This window comes from Hippopotamus amphibius, chromosome 4 (genome assembly GCF_030028045.1).
Source record: "Hippopotamus amphibius kiboko isolate mHipAmp2 chromosome 4, mHipAmp2.hap2, whole genome shotgun sequence".
In the NCBI taxonomy this organism is placed as follows: domain Eukaryota; kingdom Metazoa; phylum Chordata; class Mammalia; order Artiodactyla; family Hippopotamidae; genus Hippopotamus; species Hippopotamus amphibius.
In genome coordinates this window covers 72,962,724-72,987,178 of record NC_080189.1, presented here as the reverse complement: position 1 = coordinate 72,987,178, position 24,455 = coordinate 72,962,724, and the positions used below count along the sequence as shown (strand labels likewise).

The 24,455-nt window shown below is 34.7% G+C and overlaps 1 protein-coding gene across 1 annotated transcript in view; it reads left to right on the top strand.

The window, feature by feature from the left end:
- Nucleotides 1-24,455, top strand: part of TMEM196 (transmembrane protein 196) — a 201,066-nt gene that overhangs the window by 76,628 nt on the left and 99,983 nt on the right. Inside the window, exon 2 of the mRNA XM_057732708.1 lies at nucleotides 23,078-23,162. Within this exon, the coding sequence (XP_057588691.1) occupies nucleotides 23,094-23,162 (69 nt within the window). The 5' untranslated portion in view covers nucleotides 23,078-23,093. The remainder of the gene's footprint in view (nucleotides 1-23,077; nucleotides 23,163-24,455) is intronic.

The window sequence follows — 24,455 nt, the reverse complement described above, 5'->3', positions numbered from 1 at the left end:
TGCAACACTTATTCTGAAACATTATTCCTTGTTAATCTGAAATTAAAATTTAACCATGTATCCTGAATTTTTATTGGCTGAATCTTCTAATCCTAGAATCTACCAATGTAACAGACTATCAATGAATACAGACTGATATCTTCCTTAGATTCTCTAGGAGCACATCTGTAATGTGTAGTTTAGTGAGACCATTTGCCAGCCCCACCTGTATCGTCTAGTTCATGCAGTATGTGTATATAGGTACTTTGCTCCGTCTCTGAGTTCAATTAAAGTGATCATGGTAGACAGATGAATTAATCAATGAAATGGGGTTTGAGCTACTGGAAAGAAATGTATTGCTCTCATAAAAACATAAAGAAACTAGAAACATAATTTAATATAGTTTTTATGCCTGGATTCTTCTGAAAAGTTTGCTTATGCCCACTAGTTATTTTTCTGGCAGCTTTCGTGTAGGTATTAAGTAGCAGTGCAAGAAAATGATATTTTTTTGTTGTTGCTCTTTCATTTAAAATGAATGAGATTATGTGAAAGTAGTAACATCATAACTGCATGAGGCTTGTAGTTATTATTAAGGAATCCCTTAAAACATTTATGTAAATAATTTAGTACCTTTGTTGCTATTACTTAGGAAGAGCTCCTAATCCAAAGGGTTTATCTTTTAATTATACTTCTAATAAATCCTGAGTTAGAAATCCTGCTTTCAAAGATTTCCAGAAGGGAATAACAAATCTGCCAGTAATGTGAACTAACCAATACTGTTTAAATCACCAGTGGTCATTAGCAATATTCCCACCTCTTCAAGGAGGCGCTTCTCCATGTGATGTCATAAGGTCAGATGCCTTAAAAATTATGTGGGAGATTGTATATAATTTTGTGGCACTTGTGTAAATTTCACCAGTTATTTGGCATTTTTTTAAAATTTAAAATATAATCACCACCCATTGGGTTAACACTTATGTATCTAACATTTATCAATCACCCACCACACTTGACTTAGTTTTATAACCACATTTTCAAAAGAAAGACACAGAATTACATAAAAAGAATAAAGAAGGAGCTGGAGCCAGCCGAAAGTCTTTTCTAGGCCAAAACTCTCGTTTCTAAATGTTCTATTCTTACTACATCTCCTGTCCTTCCTGTTATAAGTTGATATGTCGAGCTAGGCTTGATATTTAAGAAGACTTAAGACTGGCTATTGGGCCTATGCATGGGAACGACCCACTATGTGCAGCACAGTCTCCCTCATAAACATGGAAGCTTCCCATCACTTAGAGGATATGGGAGTAAGAACACACTGTATTTGATTCTGAAGGAATTCTTTGTGAATCTTTCTCAGCTTGCTAAAGACATGATCTCCCAAAGACATTAAAGAGAAAAATTTTAAGTGCAGTGATACAAGAGGTTATAGAATTATTGATAGCAATAAGTTCTGAAAGATTATCTGGCCCAGCTACATGATTTTCCTAATGAGGACAGTGTCACTCAGAGAAATTCAGGGACTTTTCCAAAATCATGGCAACACTGAGACCAGAAGGCAGGGCTTCTTCAACCAAGTGCTCTTCTGAGTAAATCATGTCCCACTACCACTAAAATAGTCACTACTCACTGAAATTAATACTTCTAAAAGCTCTTTTGGGGCAAAGATTGATTTTCAAATAAAATAAAATAAAAGCTCCTTTGGTTTAATGTCTACATGTTTTGTGCCTTCATGGAAAATGTCTGAGAAACACTCCTGAAACCCTTGTATTTGTGATTTTCCATTCCTTTAAGGTACTTTGTCACAAGGCTGAGGTTTGTTTCTAGCCAAGCATGAGCATACAGTGATCTGTTTCCACATTGGGATTTCATGGTGAACACGTGTTAATTTTCATTTAAACAGGGTCCTATTGATGATCATTAAGGTTTTCCCAATCTTTTGCTATTAAATATATTGTTTAACATATGTAGAAATATATCAACAGATAAATTCCAAGAAGGAGCTTATTCTAAATTAGTAAATAATTTACTGAGCATGATTTTTGGACTACTTAAGCAATTAATAACTGGAAGTTTTGGTGTTGATGATTATTTGTTGCCATTTTTTTTTACTTGAAAAGTGAAATGATCATTTGTCTTCATTTTTTTCTCCTTGGATAGATGACTAACATTTAAACACATTTCTCATGTGAATAACCATCTCCTTTTGGTTCAACTGGTGAACCAGCTTTACATGGAGATAGAACTGTGAATTTTCATAGCTTATGGAATATGGAAAAGGGGCTACCAGTGATGGTATAAAGACACCTTAGTTTCAGAACTGATTTTGGATAGAAACTCATTCAGTTCTCAGCTCAAATTAAGTGACATAGCAGGTAAAATCAGTTTAAGAGCTTCCTGGAATACCATTTAGAGCAAGTATGCAGCCATCTTCTTATTTAAAACCTGGAACACTGACAAACTCCAGCAGATTGGGTCTCATAGGCATTGAAACTGTGGGAACATGCACAGTAACAGTAGATCTGCTTTTCCTTTTCTAGATTCTTAATGATTTAGCCATGAATAAGATGCAGCTATATGCTTAGTTGAATCTATTGGTTAACAGAAAGCTTTGGATTAACTGGGGATTTCAGTTAACTGTTCTAGCCTTACTTCTTTAATTAAAAATCTAATTTGTCTTGATTGTAACCATATTTGCCAAGTATTTTATAAAATGAGGAATATAATAAAAGAGGACAAGTCAGCATATGTTGGCACATTTTAGAAAATTTAAATTATTTAACCACAAGATAAAATTTTTTGAAAAACTGGATTTTCAACATTAGTTACTTCAAAGAATTAACTCATCCATTTAATATAAATGTATTTAAAAGTAATGACCTTATTTCTTCATGTGCTTTTCAATTGTATGCCCTTTGTTTGACTAAAGGAAAGGAAATATCATTAGCCATAATTTTGAACTGCATCCCAGTTCAAACAGCATTCTCTAAAGCTGTTTTATTAAGAGTATTTCATAGAACATAAGCCTGAAGAGATGCCTATGTAAAAAAGAAAAGTTTCTGTGGCTAAATGTGTTTGGGGAACTACACATAATACTAAAATCAAGGGAATTCTCAGTATACATTAGATTTGAACTCCTAACAATTTCCCAGGTGATGCTCATGTAGCTTGTACAGGGTCTAAACTTTGAGGCCCATTATCTACAGGCTTCCCTTTCAGAAAGGTACTAGACTCCTAGAAGCTCCATGGAAACACTAACCAATTAAGTAGTTAAGATCCTGGTAAAGCGTGGAGGTGTTGGATCAGAAACAGAGGCTGCTATTCCCCTGTGCCATACAGTTGCTGTCTATAGAATCAGACCTCATTATTTCTGTCATGCTGGAGGAAGGTCTGATCTTCTCCATTCATAAATCCTGAGTGCCAAAATAGGACTGGAAGCAAGATTTCCATTATGTCATGGCTATAGCTTTAAGGCTTGCATCCCAGTCTCTCATAAACCAGGGGAGGGGTAAGTTGTTTTCCAACAATAAATTCTAAGGTGGAAAAACTGGGTTAGAGGCCAGGTTTTCTTTACTTTGTGCTTTCATCTATGGGCTGCCAGCTCCTGACTGTGTCTCATAGCCATAGGCTAAATTCTCTTGCTTAGTCTAATATCCAGTTCTGCTAAATGATATATCTCATGGTAGCTCAATCCTGTTTTACAAAAAATACTTGGACATGGAAGTGTGCACCCCACAAACATCAAAAGGATGAATGTAATCCAATTGTACATAAAATAAGAAGAATATTAAGGGGCATATCATCAAAAGTTGAAGGCAAGTTCAAACCCATAATTTTATTCCTTCACTATGAAATTAGAATAGCAAAGTTAATTAGATGGAGTTACTCCCAGGGCAATCAGCAAACCAACTGGGCCTGTAATCTGAGAACCATGTGATAATTCAGCTTATAAATTAAAGATATTGTTTTTCCAAAGGCAGGGGTATCCTACATAGACTAAGCATTAAATGCATGATTTCACTTACTATTGGCGTTTAAGATATAATCCAAATAGAATACAGAATTTTCTCTGCAGTTGTGTTGATCATTCAAGCAGATGCATTTCACGTAACCAATATATCCTATAAAATAGGAATTAACCAAAAAGGTGGAACAATTGTCTCCTGTATTCAGGATACATAATATAATTTTCTGAGGCTTTTGCTGTCACTGTTGCCCTCCCTTGTCCATTTTTTAAACTAATCATCCTTCAGTGTTGTTGACAGGGATATTAGCAGCTATAATCTCAGATACTATGTACTGAAATGGTATAAGTTGGTCAAGGAATAGAGCATAGTGTCCAGCCCTTGGGGCAGGAGAGTGGTATGAGAGGTAAGGGTTTATTTGATTGATTCATGCAAGTAGGACTCTCAGACAGTGACTTTTGTGTTAATGTTTATAGAACTATACACAAATAAATGTCCATTTTACTGTATAGTAATTTCATTGAGTTTTAATTTTTTTTCTTCCTAATATTTATGTGCTTTATTTCTTTTTCTTGCTAGCAATGGCTAAAAACTCCAATACAATATTGAATAGAAGTTGTAGAAGTAGACCTTATTGTCTTTTTCTTGATCCTAGTGTGGGGGGATGAATAATTCGGTCTTTCATGAGTAAGTTTAATATTAGCTTTAGGTTTTTTTGTTAGAGGCAGTTTATCAGATTGAGAATACTCTCTACTATTCTTTGTTTATCATGTATTGTTAAACGTTTGTATGTATCCATTAAAATTATCATATGGAATTTTTCATTTTTTCCTGTTAATTTTGTGAATTAAATTTTTGATTTTCAATGGTAAGGCAACCTTGCAATCCTGGAATAAACACAATTTGGATTTATAATCCCTTTCATGTATTGTTGAATTTGATATGGTAATATTTTGTCAAGTATATATTTAAGTAAATATTGTATTGGTTTATATTAATGAGGGATATCTGTTCATATTTTTAAATTCCATTTTGTGGTTTTATTGAAGTAAACTTTACACATGGTGAAGTGTACAGATTTAGATAATTAAATGACTTTTGATATTTGATTATACCCACGTAGCCTACACTCCAGTAAAGACAGAGCATTTCTATAACTCCATAAAATTTACTTATGCCCCCATACATGCCCCAATCCTTACTGCCATAGATTACTCTATCATAATCAATTTCTATTAAGCTAAATGTGTTTTGCCTTTTCTTGATCTTCATGTAGATAATACAGCATTCTTATGTACCTGACTTCTTTTGCCCAACACATGGTTTTTGAGATTCATCTATATTGTTGCATACATCAGTAGTTCATTCACTTTTATTGCTGAGTAGTATTTTATTGAATGAATATATTACAATGCTTTTTAAATCTTTTATCCTGATGGATGTTTATATTGTTTCCAGTTTGGTACTATTATAAATAAAAGTGCAAACATTTTTGTGTATGTCTTCCATGGATAAATTGCTTCCTTTCTTGAAGTACATACCTAGGAGAGAATTTCTGAATCGTAGAGTGGGTATGTGTTTAAATAGATAAGGAAATATCAAATGGGACAAATGGAGATGAAGTTCACAGAAATTAGAAGATTCTAAAGAAAGTTACCCATCACCTGACAAATGTGTGCTAAAGAGGAAGGCTGGAAAATATAGCCCATGGACTAAATCTAATATTCCATCTATTCCTGTATGACCTGTAAATGAAGAATTTGTTTTTACCTATTAAAGTGTAAAATGTAAAAGGACTATTAGCTCTTTGGCAATAACAGTTGCTTAATTTTGCTTCTTGGGCCCCAGAGACACAAGTATTTACCATTTGGCTCTTAGAGAAAAGTTTTCTGACCACTGGACATAGCTGCAGTAGTAATACAAATGACTGTTTTTTTTTTTAATTCTAAGAATGTTAATATAGGTTGTCCAAAATAAACAATACAATTTTGAAGCAAAGAAAAAAATTATCGTGGATCAGATATATTGATCCAGAAATAATAAATGAAAACAATTTTATCCAAAGATGAACTAGGTGGTCTACCATCATCACCAATACCAGAATTATTAATCATTATGGAAAATTAAACATAGAAAATGATGAAGAAATAAAAATGATTAGAAAAAGAAGAGTGAAATAGGAAGACCACACCCATCTAAAATATTGTATCCAGAGCAACCCTGGGCAAAGAAAGGAAGGAGGATTTAGACAAATGATGATGATGAAGAAGAGGAAGAGGAGGAAGAAGATGAGTATTCCTCAGAATAAAATTAATCAGGATTTCAAGATGGAAAACCATCCAAGTCATAAGACTAGGGCAGTAGCCAGGTTAGAGTCACGTCAGGAGCAATTGCAACTCTACTGTAGTGATCATTTGTATATACACACACTAACCATTTTAAATAAATCCCGAAACATATAGAATCAATAGAAACAAGATGTCTGGTAATCGTAAGTGAATTTAGTCATTGGGGAAAATCTCATGAACACAGCAGAGAAGGGTACGAAGAATCTATAATAAAAAGCATTTAATATCTTTACTAGATTGAACTAAGATTATTAATAACTCAGTAATAGTACATAACTTATGATGATAAAATGTTAGTAATTTTAACAAGGTATTTATTGTAATGTACTACATACAGTTATCATGATCATGGGAAACATAGTATTTGCCAAGTGGGGAATGGTCATTAGCACGAGTAAAAGTACAATAGGCAGAAATCTCAATACATTTCTTAAGAATAATTTGATTATTCAAGAAAGGAAGAATATCCTCATCCCTTAAGCAGAAAACAATGGAAATGGACATTCTAAAAGATAAGAAGGAACTTGAAGTTGTGCTGTTTGTTGTTGTAAAAACAAATTCTTCCTTGGGAATCCTTATATAAGATAATAAGAAAATCCCAACATTTTAAATGCATAAAAAGGGATGAAAGACTATTACAGACAGTCAAGCATATGTTGCAATTTTTCTATGCCTCTGATCCCTACACCAAAGTGTAATGACTTCAAATTAGTGGAAATAATGTTAAATAAGAATGGATCCTGGTCTCACAGCTGCAACCATTAGGATTCAGGCTTGAACTATGTTGACCAGTCACTTTTTGAAGCAAAAAAGTGATTCACTTAGTAGCTTGGTACTCTTTATTAGAAAAATTGACACAGGCCATTTATAATGCCTAAATACCCACTGAGTTCTTAACTGGCTCTACCTCTGTTAATTTTAGAACTCAAGTGCCAGTCATACAATAGGCCAAATAGCAAGATAACAAAAGAAGTGGCTCAGCAGAATACCCATATTAAAATGTAAAGGGGACATCTTTGGATGAGACAAATTCAATGCTTCAGGTGTCTAACCCTTGCATCATGAGATTGCTACTGTTGAGACGGGCTTTGCTGAACTCGGATTAGATCTGAAAGCTTCGCCCTGGTCTGAATTCACAAATGATGAAGGCAAAGAATCTAGCTCTTGGATAGAGGAGCTGTGCTTACAGCAGAAGGCACAAAAGGAAAAGCTGATTCCTTCATCAATGGGTAGAAATTCAGACTTAGGTGATATATTCTATCTCTTTTGCAGTTGACAGGAGCTAAAATATCTGCTCAGTTTTTTCACATTTCCAGTTGTTGTTTTTCCACTAGACTTCTTGGAATTTTCCTTGTGCATTCAAAGATCAACCAAGGATTTGAGGAAAGTGTATATGCTGAGTTGGGAACTCTTTCCCTCTGGTGCCTTCCTTCTCAGGATTTCCCCCTTCAAGTTGTAGCTCATCTGGTAGCCCAAACTCCATTCTCCAACACCTCAACCTAATAAAACAGCAGATTTCTGCTTAAATTATAGCTGCCCTGTGCCATGTGAAATGGGAAGTGCCTTCAGGGAAAAGTCAAATGAATGTGGATCTGACTCAGTGGCCACTTATTCTTTCAAAAGTTGAAATATTCCATGATTGCTGTCTGCCTTTGGACATTCTAAAGTGCCTTCAACTTGGCTTATATATTATTTTATAATAATTACTTGTAGGAGAGCTAGTCTTATATAAGCTGCTTATCTTTACCACAGTCTGAACTTGTTTTTCTCTCTAATGACATCTCTCCATTGCCTTCCAACATTGAAAGTTCCTTTGAATTTGAATACATGTTAATTTTTATCCCCCATCATAGTTAACTTGATCTTTCTGACTTGACTTTGGAAGGAAAGTCAGAAAGATCAAGGAAACTGAGTTGGTATCTCTTGGCTCATCCTGCCACACACTAGTTCATTCATTTTGCCAATATTTACACCTACTATGTGCCAGCTATTAAAAACATTGTTGGGGACACAGCAGTGAACAGAAAAAAATTATATTACTATAGGAGAGCTGCTTTATAGTGAGAAGAGAGAAAAATAAAAAGGTGTATATAATCTTGGAAATAATAAAGTATAAGGATATAAGTGCTATGGAGGAAAACAAAGTGGAGAAGAATATTTTAGAATATGTTTTAATATTTCTTTTACTTTTTTCTTACTGTCACTATCACTTTATAGTTACATCATAATTGATAATAATTGAAAGTAGCATGCCATTTCCTTCTTTATGTTTATCTAAAAGAGGACATTAAATGTATCATGCACTTCTGTGGTGTGGGGTTTTTATGAAGGGTTTTTTTTTTTGAGTAATAAAATTGCCTTCCACAAAAATTTTTATCCCATGACTTTTAGGAAAGTTGATATTTCATATTTTATATTCTTCAATCCATGCATGAATATTCATTAATATTTCTTGAATAAAATTCCCATGCTTGGATCTACATTTTTTACTGTGCTAAAAAAAATCTGCCTTTTTAGAAAAACAAATAAGATGGTTTTGTTCCAAGCTTACAGTGAAACAAAGTGGAATTTAAAACAAAGTAGAAACAACTACTTCTGAAGTTACCAGGATTGACTGATACATGAATATAAATGAGCAAATATCAGTGCTAAAAGAATGCCATAAAGAAATTTTCCTTGGCTTTGAAATAGACTGTATGTTACACATGAGTGTGTGTGTGTGTGTGTGTGTGTGTGTGTGTGTGTGTGTGTGTTATTAGCACATTTCCCAACAATTCAGCTTTCTTTTTGCTTTATGTTAAAAGTTAGTACTGGTATATACATGAAACCTTACAAAATCAAAATTAATTTTACATAGTGACAAGATTATCTTACTCTTAGTGATGAATAGTATATTCATTGCTGTTGTTTTCATTTTTTAGTCTTAAATTAGCCTCTCCTTCTATCTGCCTCATATCATCTCTGTTCAACATTTCTTCATTTTAAAATAGCTTTTATTTTTTTATTTTTGCTTATAATTTTTATTTATTTATTATTTTTTGGGGGTACACGAAGTTCAATCATCTGTTTTTATACACATATCCCCATATTCCCTCCCTCCCTTGACTCCCCCCCCCACCCTCCTCATCCCAGTCCTCTAAGGCATCGTCCATCCTCGAGTTGAACTCCCCTTTGTTATACAACAACTTCCCACTGGCTATCTATTTTACAGTTGGTAGTATATATATGTCTGTGCTACTCTCTCGCTTTGTGTCAGCTTCATTTTAAAATAGCTTTTAAAGTAAAGAGAAGTTCCCTTGAAATCAAGTATTATATTCGGGACTCCTATGTAGGCTACTGATTTCTCCTCTGCTGATTTTTCCTCTACCCATCTTTCTGTTGCATTTTCCATACCTCCTGCTTCTTTTCCTTTTTCTATCTCTGGGCAAAGAAAAGTCAGAGTTCTATCACCTTTCACTAACTCTCAGGCAGCGTCCACATTATACTAGAAAGAGCTCAGTCAATTCAACCAAACAGCTAGTCAATTCAATCACACCATGGGTTTAAAAGACGTCTGTTCTAACTTTATTGATTGGTTACATAAGATGAAACTGTAAAAGTGATAACACAGAATAGATGTAAACAGTCTGACTCAGTCTGAGCTTGAGCTAGTTAGGAGCACGGACCTGTTAGCCCAGGGCTTCCATTTCCAGCCTTTTGCTCATTGTCCTGTTTCAGTCTTTCTTGGTTTACCTCTACCACAATGCCCTGAAGCTGAGAGGGACTCTTTAATCCTATTCTTTTCATTTATTTGTCTCAGTTTTCAAATAGTGATGGGTGAAGATCAGAAAGAAGGGTCTTCTGAACCTCGAAATTACAATTATCATAGAACATTAAGGCAGGAGTAGAACCCATTGTTCATCTTATCCATTTTGAAACTTTGGACAGTGGATTTCTAACATTCGCTCAGGGTTGTTTCAGAGGCTAATAGGTTTGTGTGCATGGTCCAGGTGGGTGGGAGTAGGAGGTGGGAGGTGTGGCTCAAAGGATTCTTGATAAATTGTGTTTTCTGCCTCTCTTGGGGGCACAAATGCCCACTCCCATACACACATAGACACGTAGACCCATTTCATGCACCTGTTCTGAGTTTCATCAGTTTTATCTAGTGGAGTTCCATAAGAGATTGTTTTTGAAAACGCTGCTTCTAAGAAAATATTTTAGCACCAATGACTTAGTTCAAATTTGTCGTTTTACAGACTGAGATACTTAGAATCGTAGGGATGTCACTATCCCAGTATCATGCTGCTATTTAATGTTCATACTATACTTTCCAACACTGAAGAAAAGCTTGCTCACTCAGTCACTGACCCAAATCATGAGAATTTCTGGGGCACAGATCTCTATATAAATAGGAAAACTAAAGAAAAGCTGGATATGTTCATTGAAGTCATGTGCTCATTGCAGTGTCAGAAATTGCTTGTTACTTGTTCAACTTCCATCAAATACTCATTTCATTAGGTCTAAATACTCATTCATCTATTCATTACAAAAAAGTTGATCATGTATATATATCTACCATATGTCAGATGTTGAGGACATAAATATGAGAGAAAAAAATGACTTGTCTTTACCTCACATTTTATTGATAAATTGATACATAAAATCATATGTATATGTACTTTAAGGCATAATTTTTTTTGTAATTAAAGTAGTAATAAAAATAGCAACTATTAGTTGAAAGTTATGGGGTTATATCAAACTATATAAGATTTATAAGCTACACATATTTTATTATTCTATAAAATAGTTATTACTCCATCTTACAGGCACTTAGAGAGTTAAGTAATATATCCAAGACCATACAACTAATTGAATGCTACATCTAGGAGTGAAATTCATGTTGGTCCACGTCTAAACTCTCAGCTGGGTGTAAGGGACATTTTGTCTTTAAGAATCTCTAATAAAAATTCTTTGTAAGGGGAGCATCTTTAATTGACACATTGGGGAAGGTAAAGGGAGAACATAAATTGTTGCAGTATTATGTCTGGATTTGAACATTTAAAAAGGCAATAGAAATGTTAGAAACAACATTTTACCTAATTCATATTTTTACCAGCAAATTATGCCTTAAAAAGCAGAATTTTGATTTATAATGAAATGTCTTTCAAATATGCCAAAATATATAACGTATGTAAATCTGTAATGAACCAAGCCCCTAATTTCAACTTCTGGAAATTAAATATTAATGGAAAAGCTTTGCTCTGCAAATGCATTAAATCCTCTAGAGATGCTGCACACATCTGCAAGCTGTAGTTAAATAATGGTCCTTTGAACACATTAACACTTCTTTCCCTTTGCTGTCAATTCTTGGTGTTCAATATTCTTAACAGGAAACAGTTATGAATGATTAGTTAAGCCTATATCTGCAGGCACCTAAAATAATTCCTATGTCTATAGAGGCAAAGACTCTAGCAGGCAACTAGAAAGAAAAAAAATATTTTAAGGACAGATGAGAAGATTTTTTAGATTCTTTTTTTTTTTTAACCTTGATCCAAAAATAGCTTAAATTAATGTTAAGTGTAGGATGACATTAACTTAGGCTCTGAATTTTCTTAATAATTTTGCTTTTGTAAGGATATGAGTCCATCTTCCATACAGCCTTAATATATTTGCTATGATAATTGGTACAATTTATATCTTACAGTTATACATTTTTTCTTATGAAATAACATTTTCATTATCAGTGGTATGATATTTAAACAGATTTCAATTATACATTTGGTAATACTTTATCAAATAAGGTATTATTGACTATACACAAATTATTTTATATATTATGAAAAAAGAAAAAAAAGCATTGCTACTTCAACTATAATTCTGTATCTCTTAGCATCTTACATCATCCTTAAAAAATATTTTGGATCTATTTAGACATGAATTTTTAATCATCTATCGCTCTTATGCCTATATGAAGAGATAAATATAAGCAAAATAATTTATAGTATTTCTAAAATTCTTCTCAATCAGAAGTATTTGATGCTTCTGAATTACTTTTTAACTCAGAATCATTAACATCCAGGTTTTTCTCCCAATATCATTTTCTCTGAAATGAAGAGCAATGGTAATGCAGCATCTCTTAAAATAATGGAATTTATTCTAAGTCAAACATCACACATTGTACCAGTTTTTCCTCATCTTGCCAAAATGTGTTAAATTTTTTTCCAACATGTTGTCAGTGTCTTGCTGTATTTGGCCCTAGGAAGTATTTTGTCTTTGCAAAAAATGATGAAATTGTAATTACTTCTATAGTTCATATCTGCTTCACTGATACAAACACTCTCTCATTCTATTTCTGTAATTGAATACGTATATAAAAACTTTCTGTTTCAGTGACAAAAGATTGTCTATAATATTTTAATGACATTTAAAATGTCAATTAAATTAAATATATGTAGTGCCAATCGTGTCAATAATTATTCTAAAATTTCATCAATGTAAACAGCTTTGACCACATTCACGTATATGCAGGCCATGACAGCAATTTTTTAAATTGCAGTATAGTTGATTTATAATATCATGTTAATTTCAGGTGTATAGCAAAGTGATTCAGTTGTATGTATATATTTTTTCAGGTTATTCTCCATTATAGGTTATTACAAGATACTGACGATAGCTCCCCATGCTATACAGTAAATCCCTGTTGCCTATCCATTTCATGTATAGTAGTTCATACCTGTTAATTCCGTATGCCTAATTTATCCTTCACCCCCCTTTTTCCCCTTTGGTAGCCCTAAGTTTCTTTTCTATGTTTGTGAGTCTGTTTCTGTTTTGTATATAGATTCGTTTGTATTATTTTTTAGGTCTCTGCATATAAGTGATACCATATAATATTTGTCTTTGTCTGACTTACTTCACTTAGTATGACATTCTCTAGGTCCATCCATGTTGCTGCAAATGGCAATATTTCATTTTTCTTTATGACTGAGTAATATTCCATTGTATATATAGATATACCACACTTCAATAGCCAGTCCTCTGTTGATGGGCACTTGGGTTGTTTCCATGTCTTGGCTATTATAAATAGTGTTGCTATGAATATTGGGGTGTATGTATCTTTTCAAATTAGAGTTTTCATGCTTTCCAGATATATGTCCGGGAGTGGAATTGCTGGATCATACGGTACCTTTATATTTAGTTTTTTTTTAAAGGAAGCTCAATACTGTTCTCAAAAGTGACTGCACCAATTTACATTCCCACCAACAGTGTAGGAGGGTTCCCTTTTCTCCATACCCTCTCCAGCATTTGTTATTTGTAGAGTTTTGCTGATGGCCATTCTGACCACTGTGAAGTGATACCTCACTGTACTTTAGATGTGCATTTCTCTGATAATTAGCAATGTTGAGCATCTTTTCATGGGCCTGTTGGCCATCATATATCTTCTTTGGAGAAATGTCTATTAGGTCTTCTGCCCATTTTTTGATTTTTTTTTTTTGATATTGAGTTGTATGAGCTATTTGTATATATATATATATTTTTAATGAATTTATTTATTTATTTATTGGCCGTGTTGGGTCTTTGTTGCTGCACATGGGCTTTCTCTAGTTGTGATGAGTGGAGGCTACTCTTCGTTGCTGTGTGCGGTCTTCTCATTGCAGTGGCTTCTCTTGTTGCAGAGCATGGGCTCTAGGCATGTGGGCTTCAGTAGTTGTGGCACACGGGCTCAATAGTTGTGGCTCATGGGCTCTAGAGCTCAGGCTCAGTAGTCGTGGTGCACGAGCTTAGTTGCTCTGCAGCATGTGGTATCTTCCCAGACCAGGGATCAAACCCATGTCCCCTGCATTGGCAGGTGGATTCTTAACCACTGTGCTACCAGGGAAGTCCTGTTTGTATATTTTGGATATTAACCCCTTGTTAGTCACATAATTTGCAAATATTTTCTCCCATTCAGTAGGTTGTCTTTTTGTTTTGTTGATGGTTTTCTTTGTTGTGCAAAAGCTTTTATGTTTGAGTAGGTCCCATTTGTTTATTTTTTAGTTTCTTTTTCCTTGGGAGACTGATCTTAGAAAATATTGCTATAATTTAAGTCCAAGAATGTTTTGCCTCTGTTCTCTTCTAGGAGTATTATGGTGTCATGTCTCATATTTAGGTCTTTAAACCATTTTGAGTTTATTTTTGTATGTAGTATGAGGGCGTGTTCTAATTTCATTAATTTACATGTAGCTGTCCAGCTTTTCACACCACTTGCTGAAGAGACTGTCTTTTCTCCATTGTATATTCTTGCCTCCTTTGTTGTAGATTAATTGGCCATAGGTGTATAGATTTATTTCTGGGCTCTCTATTCTGTTCCATTGATCTATATGTCTGTTTTTGTGCCTATATCATACTGTTTTGATGACTGTAGCTTTGTAGTATTGTCTGATGTCTGGAAGGGTTATACTTCAAGCTTTGTTCTTTTTCCTCAGGATTGCTTTGGCATTCCTGGATCTTTTGTGGTTCTGTATAAATTTTAGTTCTAGTTCTGTGAAAAATGCATGACAGCAATTTGAAGAAGCCATAAACTGTTTCACAGAAGGATTTCAGAGATACTAAAAGTGGGGAGGATGCATATACCTTAGAATCAGTGAAACAAGACAATGTGACTTTATATTTTCAAGTAGATTGTATCTGAATAAAATATTTATATGCGAAACAGAGTATATAATCTCTGACAGTGAGAAGTAATTAATTTTTGATGCCCCTAAAATAATTTCCAGAAACAAGTATGAAAATTCTTGGTTATAAATAAAGCACCCATAAAATTTTGTTCTTATTAATACCAACTATCAAACAGGGTTCTCCTGATATTGCAAGATATCATGAAGCAAAGGTAATTGAAGATCACAAACTTTGGGATCACAAATAGCTGGCATAAAATATTGCTCTGTGTGATAAAGAAAATGTTAATTAACCTCTCTGACATTCACCATCTTCATTTTTAAAAAAAGGGTGATAACACCTATTTTTGTGAGTATTAGGGATCGTGTAAGGCCTCTTGCATGGCACCTGGTACATGGCAGGCACTTAATATATTTCTAATGCTAATATTAGGAGAAATATGAATACTCTGCCAATGAGTAGAAAAAGTTATGCAGGCTGGTTTGATTTTTGAGATTGTAGTGAATTGCAGTTTTACTTTTCTCATCTTAATTTAGCCACCATACTTCCTCAAATTTATTTTAATTCTATTCCAAAAGGAGTACCCTATTCAAAGGAGAGGCAGAGAGTTTAACGCTGTTTAGCAGAGTCTAGTTTTGACTGTTACCTCCAAGCACACAAAGCTGTGTGGAAGCACGAGCGCAATGCCTTCGGGTCATTCCCATAGTGCATACGGGAAGCACATAGAATAAAACAGGTCCATAGCACACGTATCACAGTTTACAATGGAGAGGTTCAGAATAGCTTTTTTCCCAAACTCCCAAAGCAGGTGCAGTTGGCCCTTCATATTCACAGGTTACACATCCATGGAATCAACCAACCACGGAACAACAGCAAAAAAATTCCAGAAAGTTCCAAAAAAACAAAATTTGAATTTTCTGCGTGCTGGCAACTATTTACATAGAATTTTCATTGTATTATGTATTGTAAGTAATATAGAGATGATTTAAAATATATATGAAGGTGTATGTAGATTATATGCAAATACTATGCCATTTTATGTAAGGGACTTGAGAACTCTCAGATTTCAGTATCTGACAGGGTTTTTGGAACCAATCCCCCACAGATACCGTGGGTTAACTATACTGTATTTTAACATTCTTGTTTGTTCAAATTTTACATGCATTTTATACATTATTTTTTATACACCTTAAACTTATATAGTGCTGTATGTCAAATCTATCGCAATAAAACTGGACGAAAAAATGTATGAAAAGTCAGGGTTTGGCAATTTTCATCTTTCTAATTCCATCCTTTTACTAATTTCTCACAATATCACCCTGTAGTAGTTTGGAGTCTGTAGTAGATTGGATTTAAAGGTAGCCATGCAATTTCTCATGACTCCATTAGAGAATGAGCCATTACAATATTAAAGATGAAGCCTTTGTGGCACAAGATCTCACAGACTGGTGTCTGAGATAATCTACTACCTCATACATAAATGCCTGAGGTAGAGTTGGTTTGTTGGACAACAGACCTATTTTCTCTTCTTCCTAAGCAAACAGCTAGATGATATCTTCTCATCCTGCTCCCAGGAAGACAGGGCCATAAGTCAGAATTGTGACTAGTGGAATGGTAATTGAGGTGCAGGGTGCCTCTCTAAGGCATAAAATCTCCCTCAGAGTCACCCTTGCTCTTTCCCTGTCCACTGGCTCACAGAAGATGATCAGGATGAATGTGGAAACGACATAACGAAGATGGTAGAGCCCAAGATGGAAGGATCCTGGATCTCTGAATTATCACTTAGAGGAAAATTGCTCTGAGATTAGGAATATCTCAGAACTTTGTGTGAGTGAGATGTATACTTTCATCGTGAGACATTATACTTTTTTATGTTTATGCAGGGTTAAAAGTGATATTTGTGTCATTTTGGTATTGTCTACCTATAATTAAATATTTTATCTACTGGAACATACTAGCACTGGTGAGAGACATTATTCCACTTTGTGTCATTTTGCAGCTAAAAAAAGATAGATGAAAAATCATAAATGGTATACTAGAGGCATTAGTTAATACCATTATGTATCTAATAAAGTTCTAGGTTGTGGGCCTTAGAGAATGCATCTCAAACCAAATCTGCAACTGAATAAACGAAGGATTTTGTTAAAATCAAATTTTGATTTGGTAGGTCTGGGATAAGGCCTGAGATTCTGCATCTCTTATAAGTTCTCAGGTGTCGCCCATGCTACTGGTCTGCAAACCACACTGTACATGAGGAACAAGGCTGTAACTAGAGCATTATCTTTCCCTCACTGAATCTGAAACCTCTAGTCTTTTCTACATTTTTAACTCTTCTGATCAAGTCTTTTGTTATGGAGTGAATTGTGTCCCCTGCCACACACACCAAAAGAGATGTTGCTGACCTAACTACCGGTATCTGTGAGTGTGACTGTATATGGAAATAGGGTCCTTGCAGATGTAATCAAGTCAGGATGAGGTTATTAGGGTGCACCCTAACCCTCACGAATGGTGCCCTAATAAGAAGAGGGGAATTTGGACACAAAATCTCACAGTGAGAACACCATGTGAAGACTGAGGTAGAGATTCAAGTACTGCATCTACAAACCAAGGAATGCCAAGGACTGCTGGCTGTCGCCAGAAGCTGAGAGACATGGGACAAATTCTCAGAGTTCTCAGATGGAGCTAACCCTGCTGCCACCTTTGGTACGGACTTCGAGCTTTCAGAACTGTATGACAAATTTCTGTGGTTTTAAGTCATTTAATTCTGAAATACTTTGCTACAAAAGGCTGGGGAAGCTAATGCATTTTGTATGCTGAAATGTCAAATTGCTGTGATATTTAGCATAATACTTACCCATGAGAGAATGAAAGAAGATCGATGAATATCTTTTTTTCCTTTTCTTTGTAAAGAGTAAAGGAATTTAAAATGATTCATATCTTCTCATCACCCACACCAAAAGGGTTTTTTTTTTTAATCAGTGAATCATTGATCAGCCGGCATGTCAAGAATGTTTAACTGCTTCGTGAAAGTTAAACATGAGAAGTCTTTGTGGTTTTTCTTTTTTCCCTAACATACAGTTTACTTAGTGTATTTTCTACCTGACTACCTCCTTTGCATGGAAAATAGCAAAATGACCTAAAACTGCGCCAGGGACCATAGAACTGCTGATATAGTTATGCTTCTGAGAAACTGGGCCCTCAAACTAATTTTTCTGATTCCCAAATGATAAAAATGTTACATATATTTTCCCCTTTTTCAGTAATGAGTCAAATGGATGTCAGTTCACTGACATTCTTCACTCCTATCCTCTTCCTGCTCTTTCCTGGAGCTCTTCGCACAGATATAGCTAGGCAGAGAAGGATGAGATAGTTTTTCTTCTGTCAGTTGTATGAAAGAAAATTACTGTCCACTTCTCTACAGAAAGGGGGACATTTGGTGGAATTAAGGAATCCAAGGTAATATAGCATTAAGAATATTTTCCCTTTATTACCCAAATAACCATCCTGGAGGGAAGATGAGAACACATTTTCATAATTTAAATACAGGTGAGTAATTGCAACAGTGAAAGTGATCCCTGTTGTCCTTACTGTTTTGGGAAAATGCCTATCATTAAATACTTTATCTAATTAAACATATAAGTACTGGTAAGATACATCATTTTATTTCAAGTGGCATTTTGCAGCTTGGAAAAAAAAGAGGAAAAATAATAAACACTGTGCCTGTGGGAATAGATTATGTCAGGGGAGAACAAGAAAATAAGTTCAACTTAACTTCTGGTTGCTGGGTTCTGTTGCTCTTCGGTGGATATATTTAACTCAAAGCATTTCCCTGGATTTTCCTATAATGAAGAATAGGGCATAAAGCGTGGCAGAGTGTACTGCTCTGAACTGGCTTAGTTTGTGTTGTGGATTCTGTGCAGCATCCTCTCAGGATGGAGACACTCATTCTGTCAGGTGCAGGGAATTTTGGTCACTCAGGGGCACCAAGGCCCAAGCTCTCTGCCTCAAGGTGAGACAACTCTGAAGGACCAGGCCAACTCCACAGCTCCCTGTGGGATTGTCCAAGACCTTGGTTATAATTGCATCACAGTTCAACTTGTACCCTGTGTTCTTCACTCACTGACTGGTGTTGATCCCAGGAATGATCCTGGCAAAATCTCAGAATCTCAGTCTGTTTTTCAGGTAATCGCATTTCAACAGCTAGTAAGTGAAAGCAACATGAGATAAATAGTCAAGGATACTGAACAGTGACTGTGAATATTGAGTGCGGTGGTGATACTGAATACTGATAGTGAAGGACCTATACTTGGTCTAGTATATATGTTAAATAAAATAATCATCTCCCCAAAGATATCCATGTTCTAACCCCTAGAACCTGTGAGTATGTTACCTTACCTGTCAAAAGGGACTTTGGAGACGTGATTATCATTAGAATCTCCAAGTGGGTAAATTATACTGGATTACCCAGACAGGCCCAATGTAATCTCAAGGGGCTTTGAAAGTGGAGAAAGGTGGCAGAAGAAACCAGAGAAAGATACGGGACAGTGGAAATAAGGTCCGAATGATAAATATGAGAAGGTCTCAAACCACTGCATTTTAAGATGCAGAAAGGGGGCCACAAGCCGAGGAACGCAGGGCAGCCTCTAGAGACCAGAGAGTCAGTGCCTGCAGCCTCCAGAAAGAAATGCAGCTGACACTTTGATTTTGAGGAATTCTAACCCAAAGAACTGTAAGGTAATAAATTTGTGTTGTTTTAAGCCACCAAGATTGTGGTCTTTTGTTAGAGCAGCAATAGAAAAGTAATACAGTATATTTCCCATGCATGTTCAGTTATGTAAACCATAAAATCAGTGACATCATTTCATGATCACTAGCATTGGATAAAATGGCCTGCCTGGGGTACTGAACTTAGTTGGAGTCCATTCTTCACGGCCTGCCCTGTTTTGGTGATCACATTTTATTCTCAACCCTACATGCTTACAGTGGAACTTACAGCCAGCTGGACCATACCTAGCTATCTCTTGACAAAAAATCACAGGTTCAAAACACCATGGTGTTCAGATGACATTGTCATAGGACAGTCTTTGTAGTTCTTTGGACCTAGGTCCAAATTCTAGCACCATAATTTACTAGCTCGGTGACTGTAGTCAATTGCCCAACTTCTCTGAGCCACCTTTCCTCATTTATCAAATTGGGATAACATATAACTTACAGAGTTGGTATGAATGTTAAATTATATCATGTTTTTACACATTGTCTGGCACAGAACAGGCACTTAATAAACATTATTCATGTTATTACAACATGGTTCAGTGATTCATTCATTCAAAAAATATTTTGTGAGCTCTTATTGTATGCTAAGAATTGTTTTCCCAATTTGCTTAATGATCACACAGAGATAGAATTAAAATTGGTCTTCAAGATTTGAGAATCCTAGGTCACAGGTACAATACCTATTACTGTATCCACAATTAACAACTTATTTAATGTTTAATAAATGAATTAATTCATTAACACATGGATTTGATCATTTTTATTCACTATAGACAGACTCCATGTTATCTAGTGGAGGCTGTATGAAAATACCTTGCATCAGCCCGAAACATGGAAACCACACACAGAGTACACAGAGTATCTAAAGAATACAGCGTTTTCCCTAGAGTCCTTGAAAAAAATGTGATTGTAGTAGACTTCACTGAAAATGGAGGAGAAAAACCTCAGAGCATTTGAGGTTATGACCGAATATGTATTTTTACCCTTAGGCTATTTGACTAGAACAGCATATGCACGTTCAGTATTTCATTAAAAAGCACATTCCTGCTCAGAGACATAACAGATATATTTGCAGTGAAAGAATTTTATTTATTTTCCTGTTACAAACTCTGCCAGAACCACATGGAAAAAGACCAGAGGATTTTATTACCTTTAAAATCCATTCATCTAGTTTTGAAAGAATTTCTCTAAATACCAGTTTAAATGATTTTATTACTTTAAGTTCTTATTGAAGTACTTATAAAGTCCTCGAAGAAACAATTATCAAAATATAAGACAAAAATAAGTATAATTATATAAGCTCAATATAAAATCAAATGCAAAGAAATGCCTTTTATTAATCAAAATTGTTAAAAAATTAAAGGAAAATTGTAGAAACTATTTTGTGAAACCTAAAAAGTCATCATAGGGGTGAATTTAAGTTTAGTGTTTGATTATAAGTAAACCTTTAAACATCCATCTATTTCATTTACAAAGAAAGGACCCAGTGAACTCAAACACACAAGAGGAAAGAAATAGTAGGAAATGTTTTCCTTGGTGGGCTTGTATTATGATGGTTAAAGTCTCTATGCTCAATGGAGAATAGCACCATTACTAAATTTGAACACAGCTAACATAATTCTTTAGGTATTTCAGCAGATTCCAAAACCCATTCCATAATCTTATACCATTAAGGCTAATGTGAAACTCTTCACAAAAATTACAAAGAAAACTGAAAGAGCCTTCAAAATACTCTAGGAGAAACTTCTCATTTTACAGAAAAAGAAATTGAAGTCTGAAGAGATATACTACAATCCAATTAATGAGTCACCCAAAATTAGAAGATCCAATATTTAGTTGTGGAACCTTGTCTTTGACTGCTAGTGTGTTGTCCAACTTTATCACCGCCTCACTTAACAGACTTTGTTCAAAATGCCTTTTGACTGTTTTCCAAGATCCAGTCCACATTCAAGTGAGATATGCTTCCAAAGTTTCCTCGGAATGTGCCCCAAGGTTTTGAAAGTGATTCTAAATAAAAGTAACAAAATGTTTCCAAGGCAAGTTAGTATTGTCTAGAGCAGCACTATCCAGTAAAAATATTTTCTAATAGATACATTGAAAACGTAAAAAGAAACAGTTAAATAAATTTTAGTAATACATTTTACTTAACATATCAAGTATAATTATTTCAACATGTAACGTTTAAAAAATTAACTAGATATTTTATATTCTTATTTTCATATTCAGTCTTCAAAATCAGTGTGCATTTTACATTTACAGCACATATCAATTTGAACTAGACATATTTCAAGTGCTTAATAGCTAATTGTGGCATGTAGCTACCATATTGGACAATATATATCTAGAGTGACAACCATTATTCAAATTCTGCATTAAAATTAAATTACTTTAGTCTAATTATAAGCATGAATAACTGTTGAATAAATAATAGAACTGGCAATTTTGGATTCCCTAAGTATTAGAAATTATATTTATATTTTGGATTTCATATTGCATGTATTTTGGATTTCTTGTCTTCTTTCTCTTTTTTTCCTTTTATATATCTCTCTTTTCTGTTGTCTTCTGAGAGAATTCCTTTAACTGCCCTTCTAATTCATTGGCTTAATTTTCCATAGTATCTTAGTTCTTCGAGGTCTCCATTGCACATTTAAATTTGATAATTTGGTTTTTTGACTGAGGCACTATTTCTTGATCTCAGATGATTCTTTTTAATAGATTTAATTTACCCTTCAATCTCCCTGATATTATAAAGTGTTTATTATTAATTTTCTCCCTTCTTTGGATTTATTCCATTTGATTACTCAGAATACATTTCCCTTCTTTTATGCTATGTAATCTTTGTACAATAAATATTGTATTGGTAATTTGTTTCAAAGTTCTGTGGTGAAACAGTAGCGTACATGTGTGGAGGCACAGGTAGTTAGGGTTTGAAGCAACTAAGCACATGGCTTCACCAGCAAGGGGTTTCAAATGACATTATATAAATGTACACCAGAGGGAACATCAAAATAAAGATTGTTGGAAATCAGTTTGTTAAATTTGTTGACAGTCAAGATACGTAGGCCATTCGAATGGCAACACATCTCTGGCATGAACAATATGTAAATATCCTATGTGCCCAGGTGCTGAACATCTTTGAGGTAAAACATGATACTAGACACAGAGTGCAAGGTCTGTGTTATAAAGAGGACTGTGTAGTCAAACTCAACTAAAACTATGTTGATTTTGCTGTCATGTGTGCTTGCATTCTTATCAGTGTGCCTGAGGACAGAAATACAGCCCCATATTCGCAAGAACATGTTGTATGGTGTTTTGTATCTTCCTATTAATAAATGTGGTTCATTTGGCATAATTGGTCTAAATTTACTTTTATTTTAACAGATCACCTGATAACCAGATGCCATGCAGTGTACACTCAACTCCAATCTCCAAAGGCCACCAATTGTTGAATAGCCAACTGGATCAGGTCAGTTTAAAATGATTAGTTTGGTCTTTTTTCCCATCACTTTCTTAATCCTCACGAAGAAAAGTCTGCAATTTTGTTACTGTCATGTAAATACCTGCTAGATGTTATGTGGGTTTCTGTTAAAGAATAGTTCTTATCAAAAGGGAAAGAGGAAAGTTTCTCCTCTATCCAGTTTTATTTGGTAGTTTGCATCACTTGTGTGGTGTGGAGAGGGAGTTAGGACAGCTAAGAAGCAGACTGAGGAGACTCACCATCTCTGATTGACAGGTAAGGTACCTGAGGCAGGTGGGTATTCCTCTTCTAGGCCTGGGGCAATCCCCATGATCTTAGGTGTGGTCAAATTGTCTGTCTCCCCCACATCCTGCAATAGTTGCTCACAGTTTCTGCCTCTCACTCTTTCCTCCTACCAGTCCCTGTAGCAGTGACTGCTTGATGTTCCACAATATTATGAACCATAGACAGACAAGTAGACTCTAAGGGTTTTCATTGATCACATGGTAATTTCCATTCCATGAGGGAAAGGCAAGAAAAGAATTTTAAAGCCTTGATATTACAAAATACTTTCCAGAGTCATTTCAGTGTTGGCTCTTCTTATCACAATACAATCCAACAAGATTCCATTAAATAAGGTCAAAGATGTATAACTTTCCTGTTATCTAGTCCTTCTATAGTCTCCATCCTTGGCCCATAAACATTATATTTGAGATAACCTAGGATTATATTGATTCTACAGTTCCCAGAGGATGGGTTCCTTGAGAAAGCCATAAATAAAACATCTGTAACTCCACTCCTGCTACCTTCTGAGGTATAACTGAGATAGCAGAAATATTCTAAAATGTTAGCTTCCAATAAGGGAAAGTCATTAAACAAATGTAGGGCCAGCCACAGCAAATATTCATCTTAAAAACACGATGGCAAATTAGATCAGTCTTTTGCAAAAAAACACACAAAGGATTTATATTTTGTACTTCTCATACATGTTTGCTAATTCATTCCAATTATATTTTAATTGTAAGTACCCTTATAATCAATACTTTATCTTCATCATTTCAGGACTTCAAAGTTTTAATTAATAGTTTTCTACATATTCAAATATGATAGTTATTCTTTTATTTCACATTTATATGATAAATGTGAAGGAATTTAGGAAAGAGGAAAGTTCAGTGTCAAATGGAATCAACATTCTAACTTGAAAAACATGCTAGAGAGCACTCACAATTCTTGACCTTTTCATCAATTCCAATTTCAAATATTTATTGTATGATGACTTTACTTTTTTCTTTCTCTGCCCTG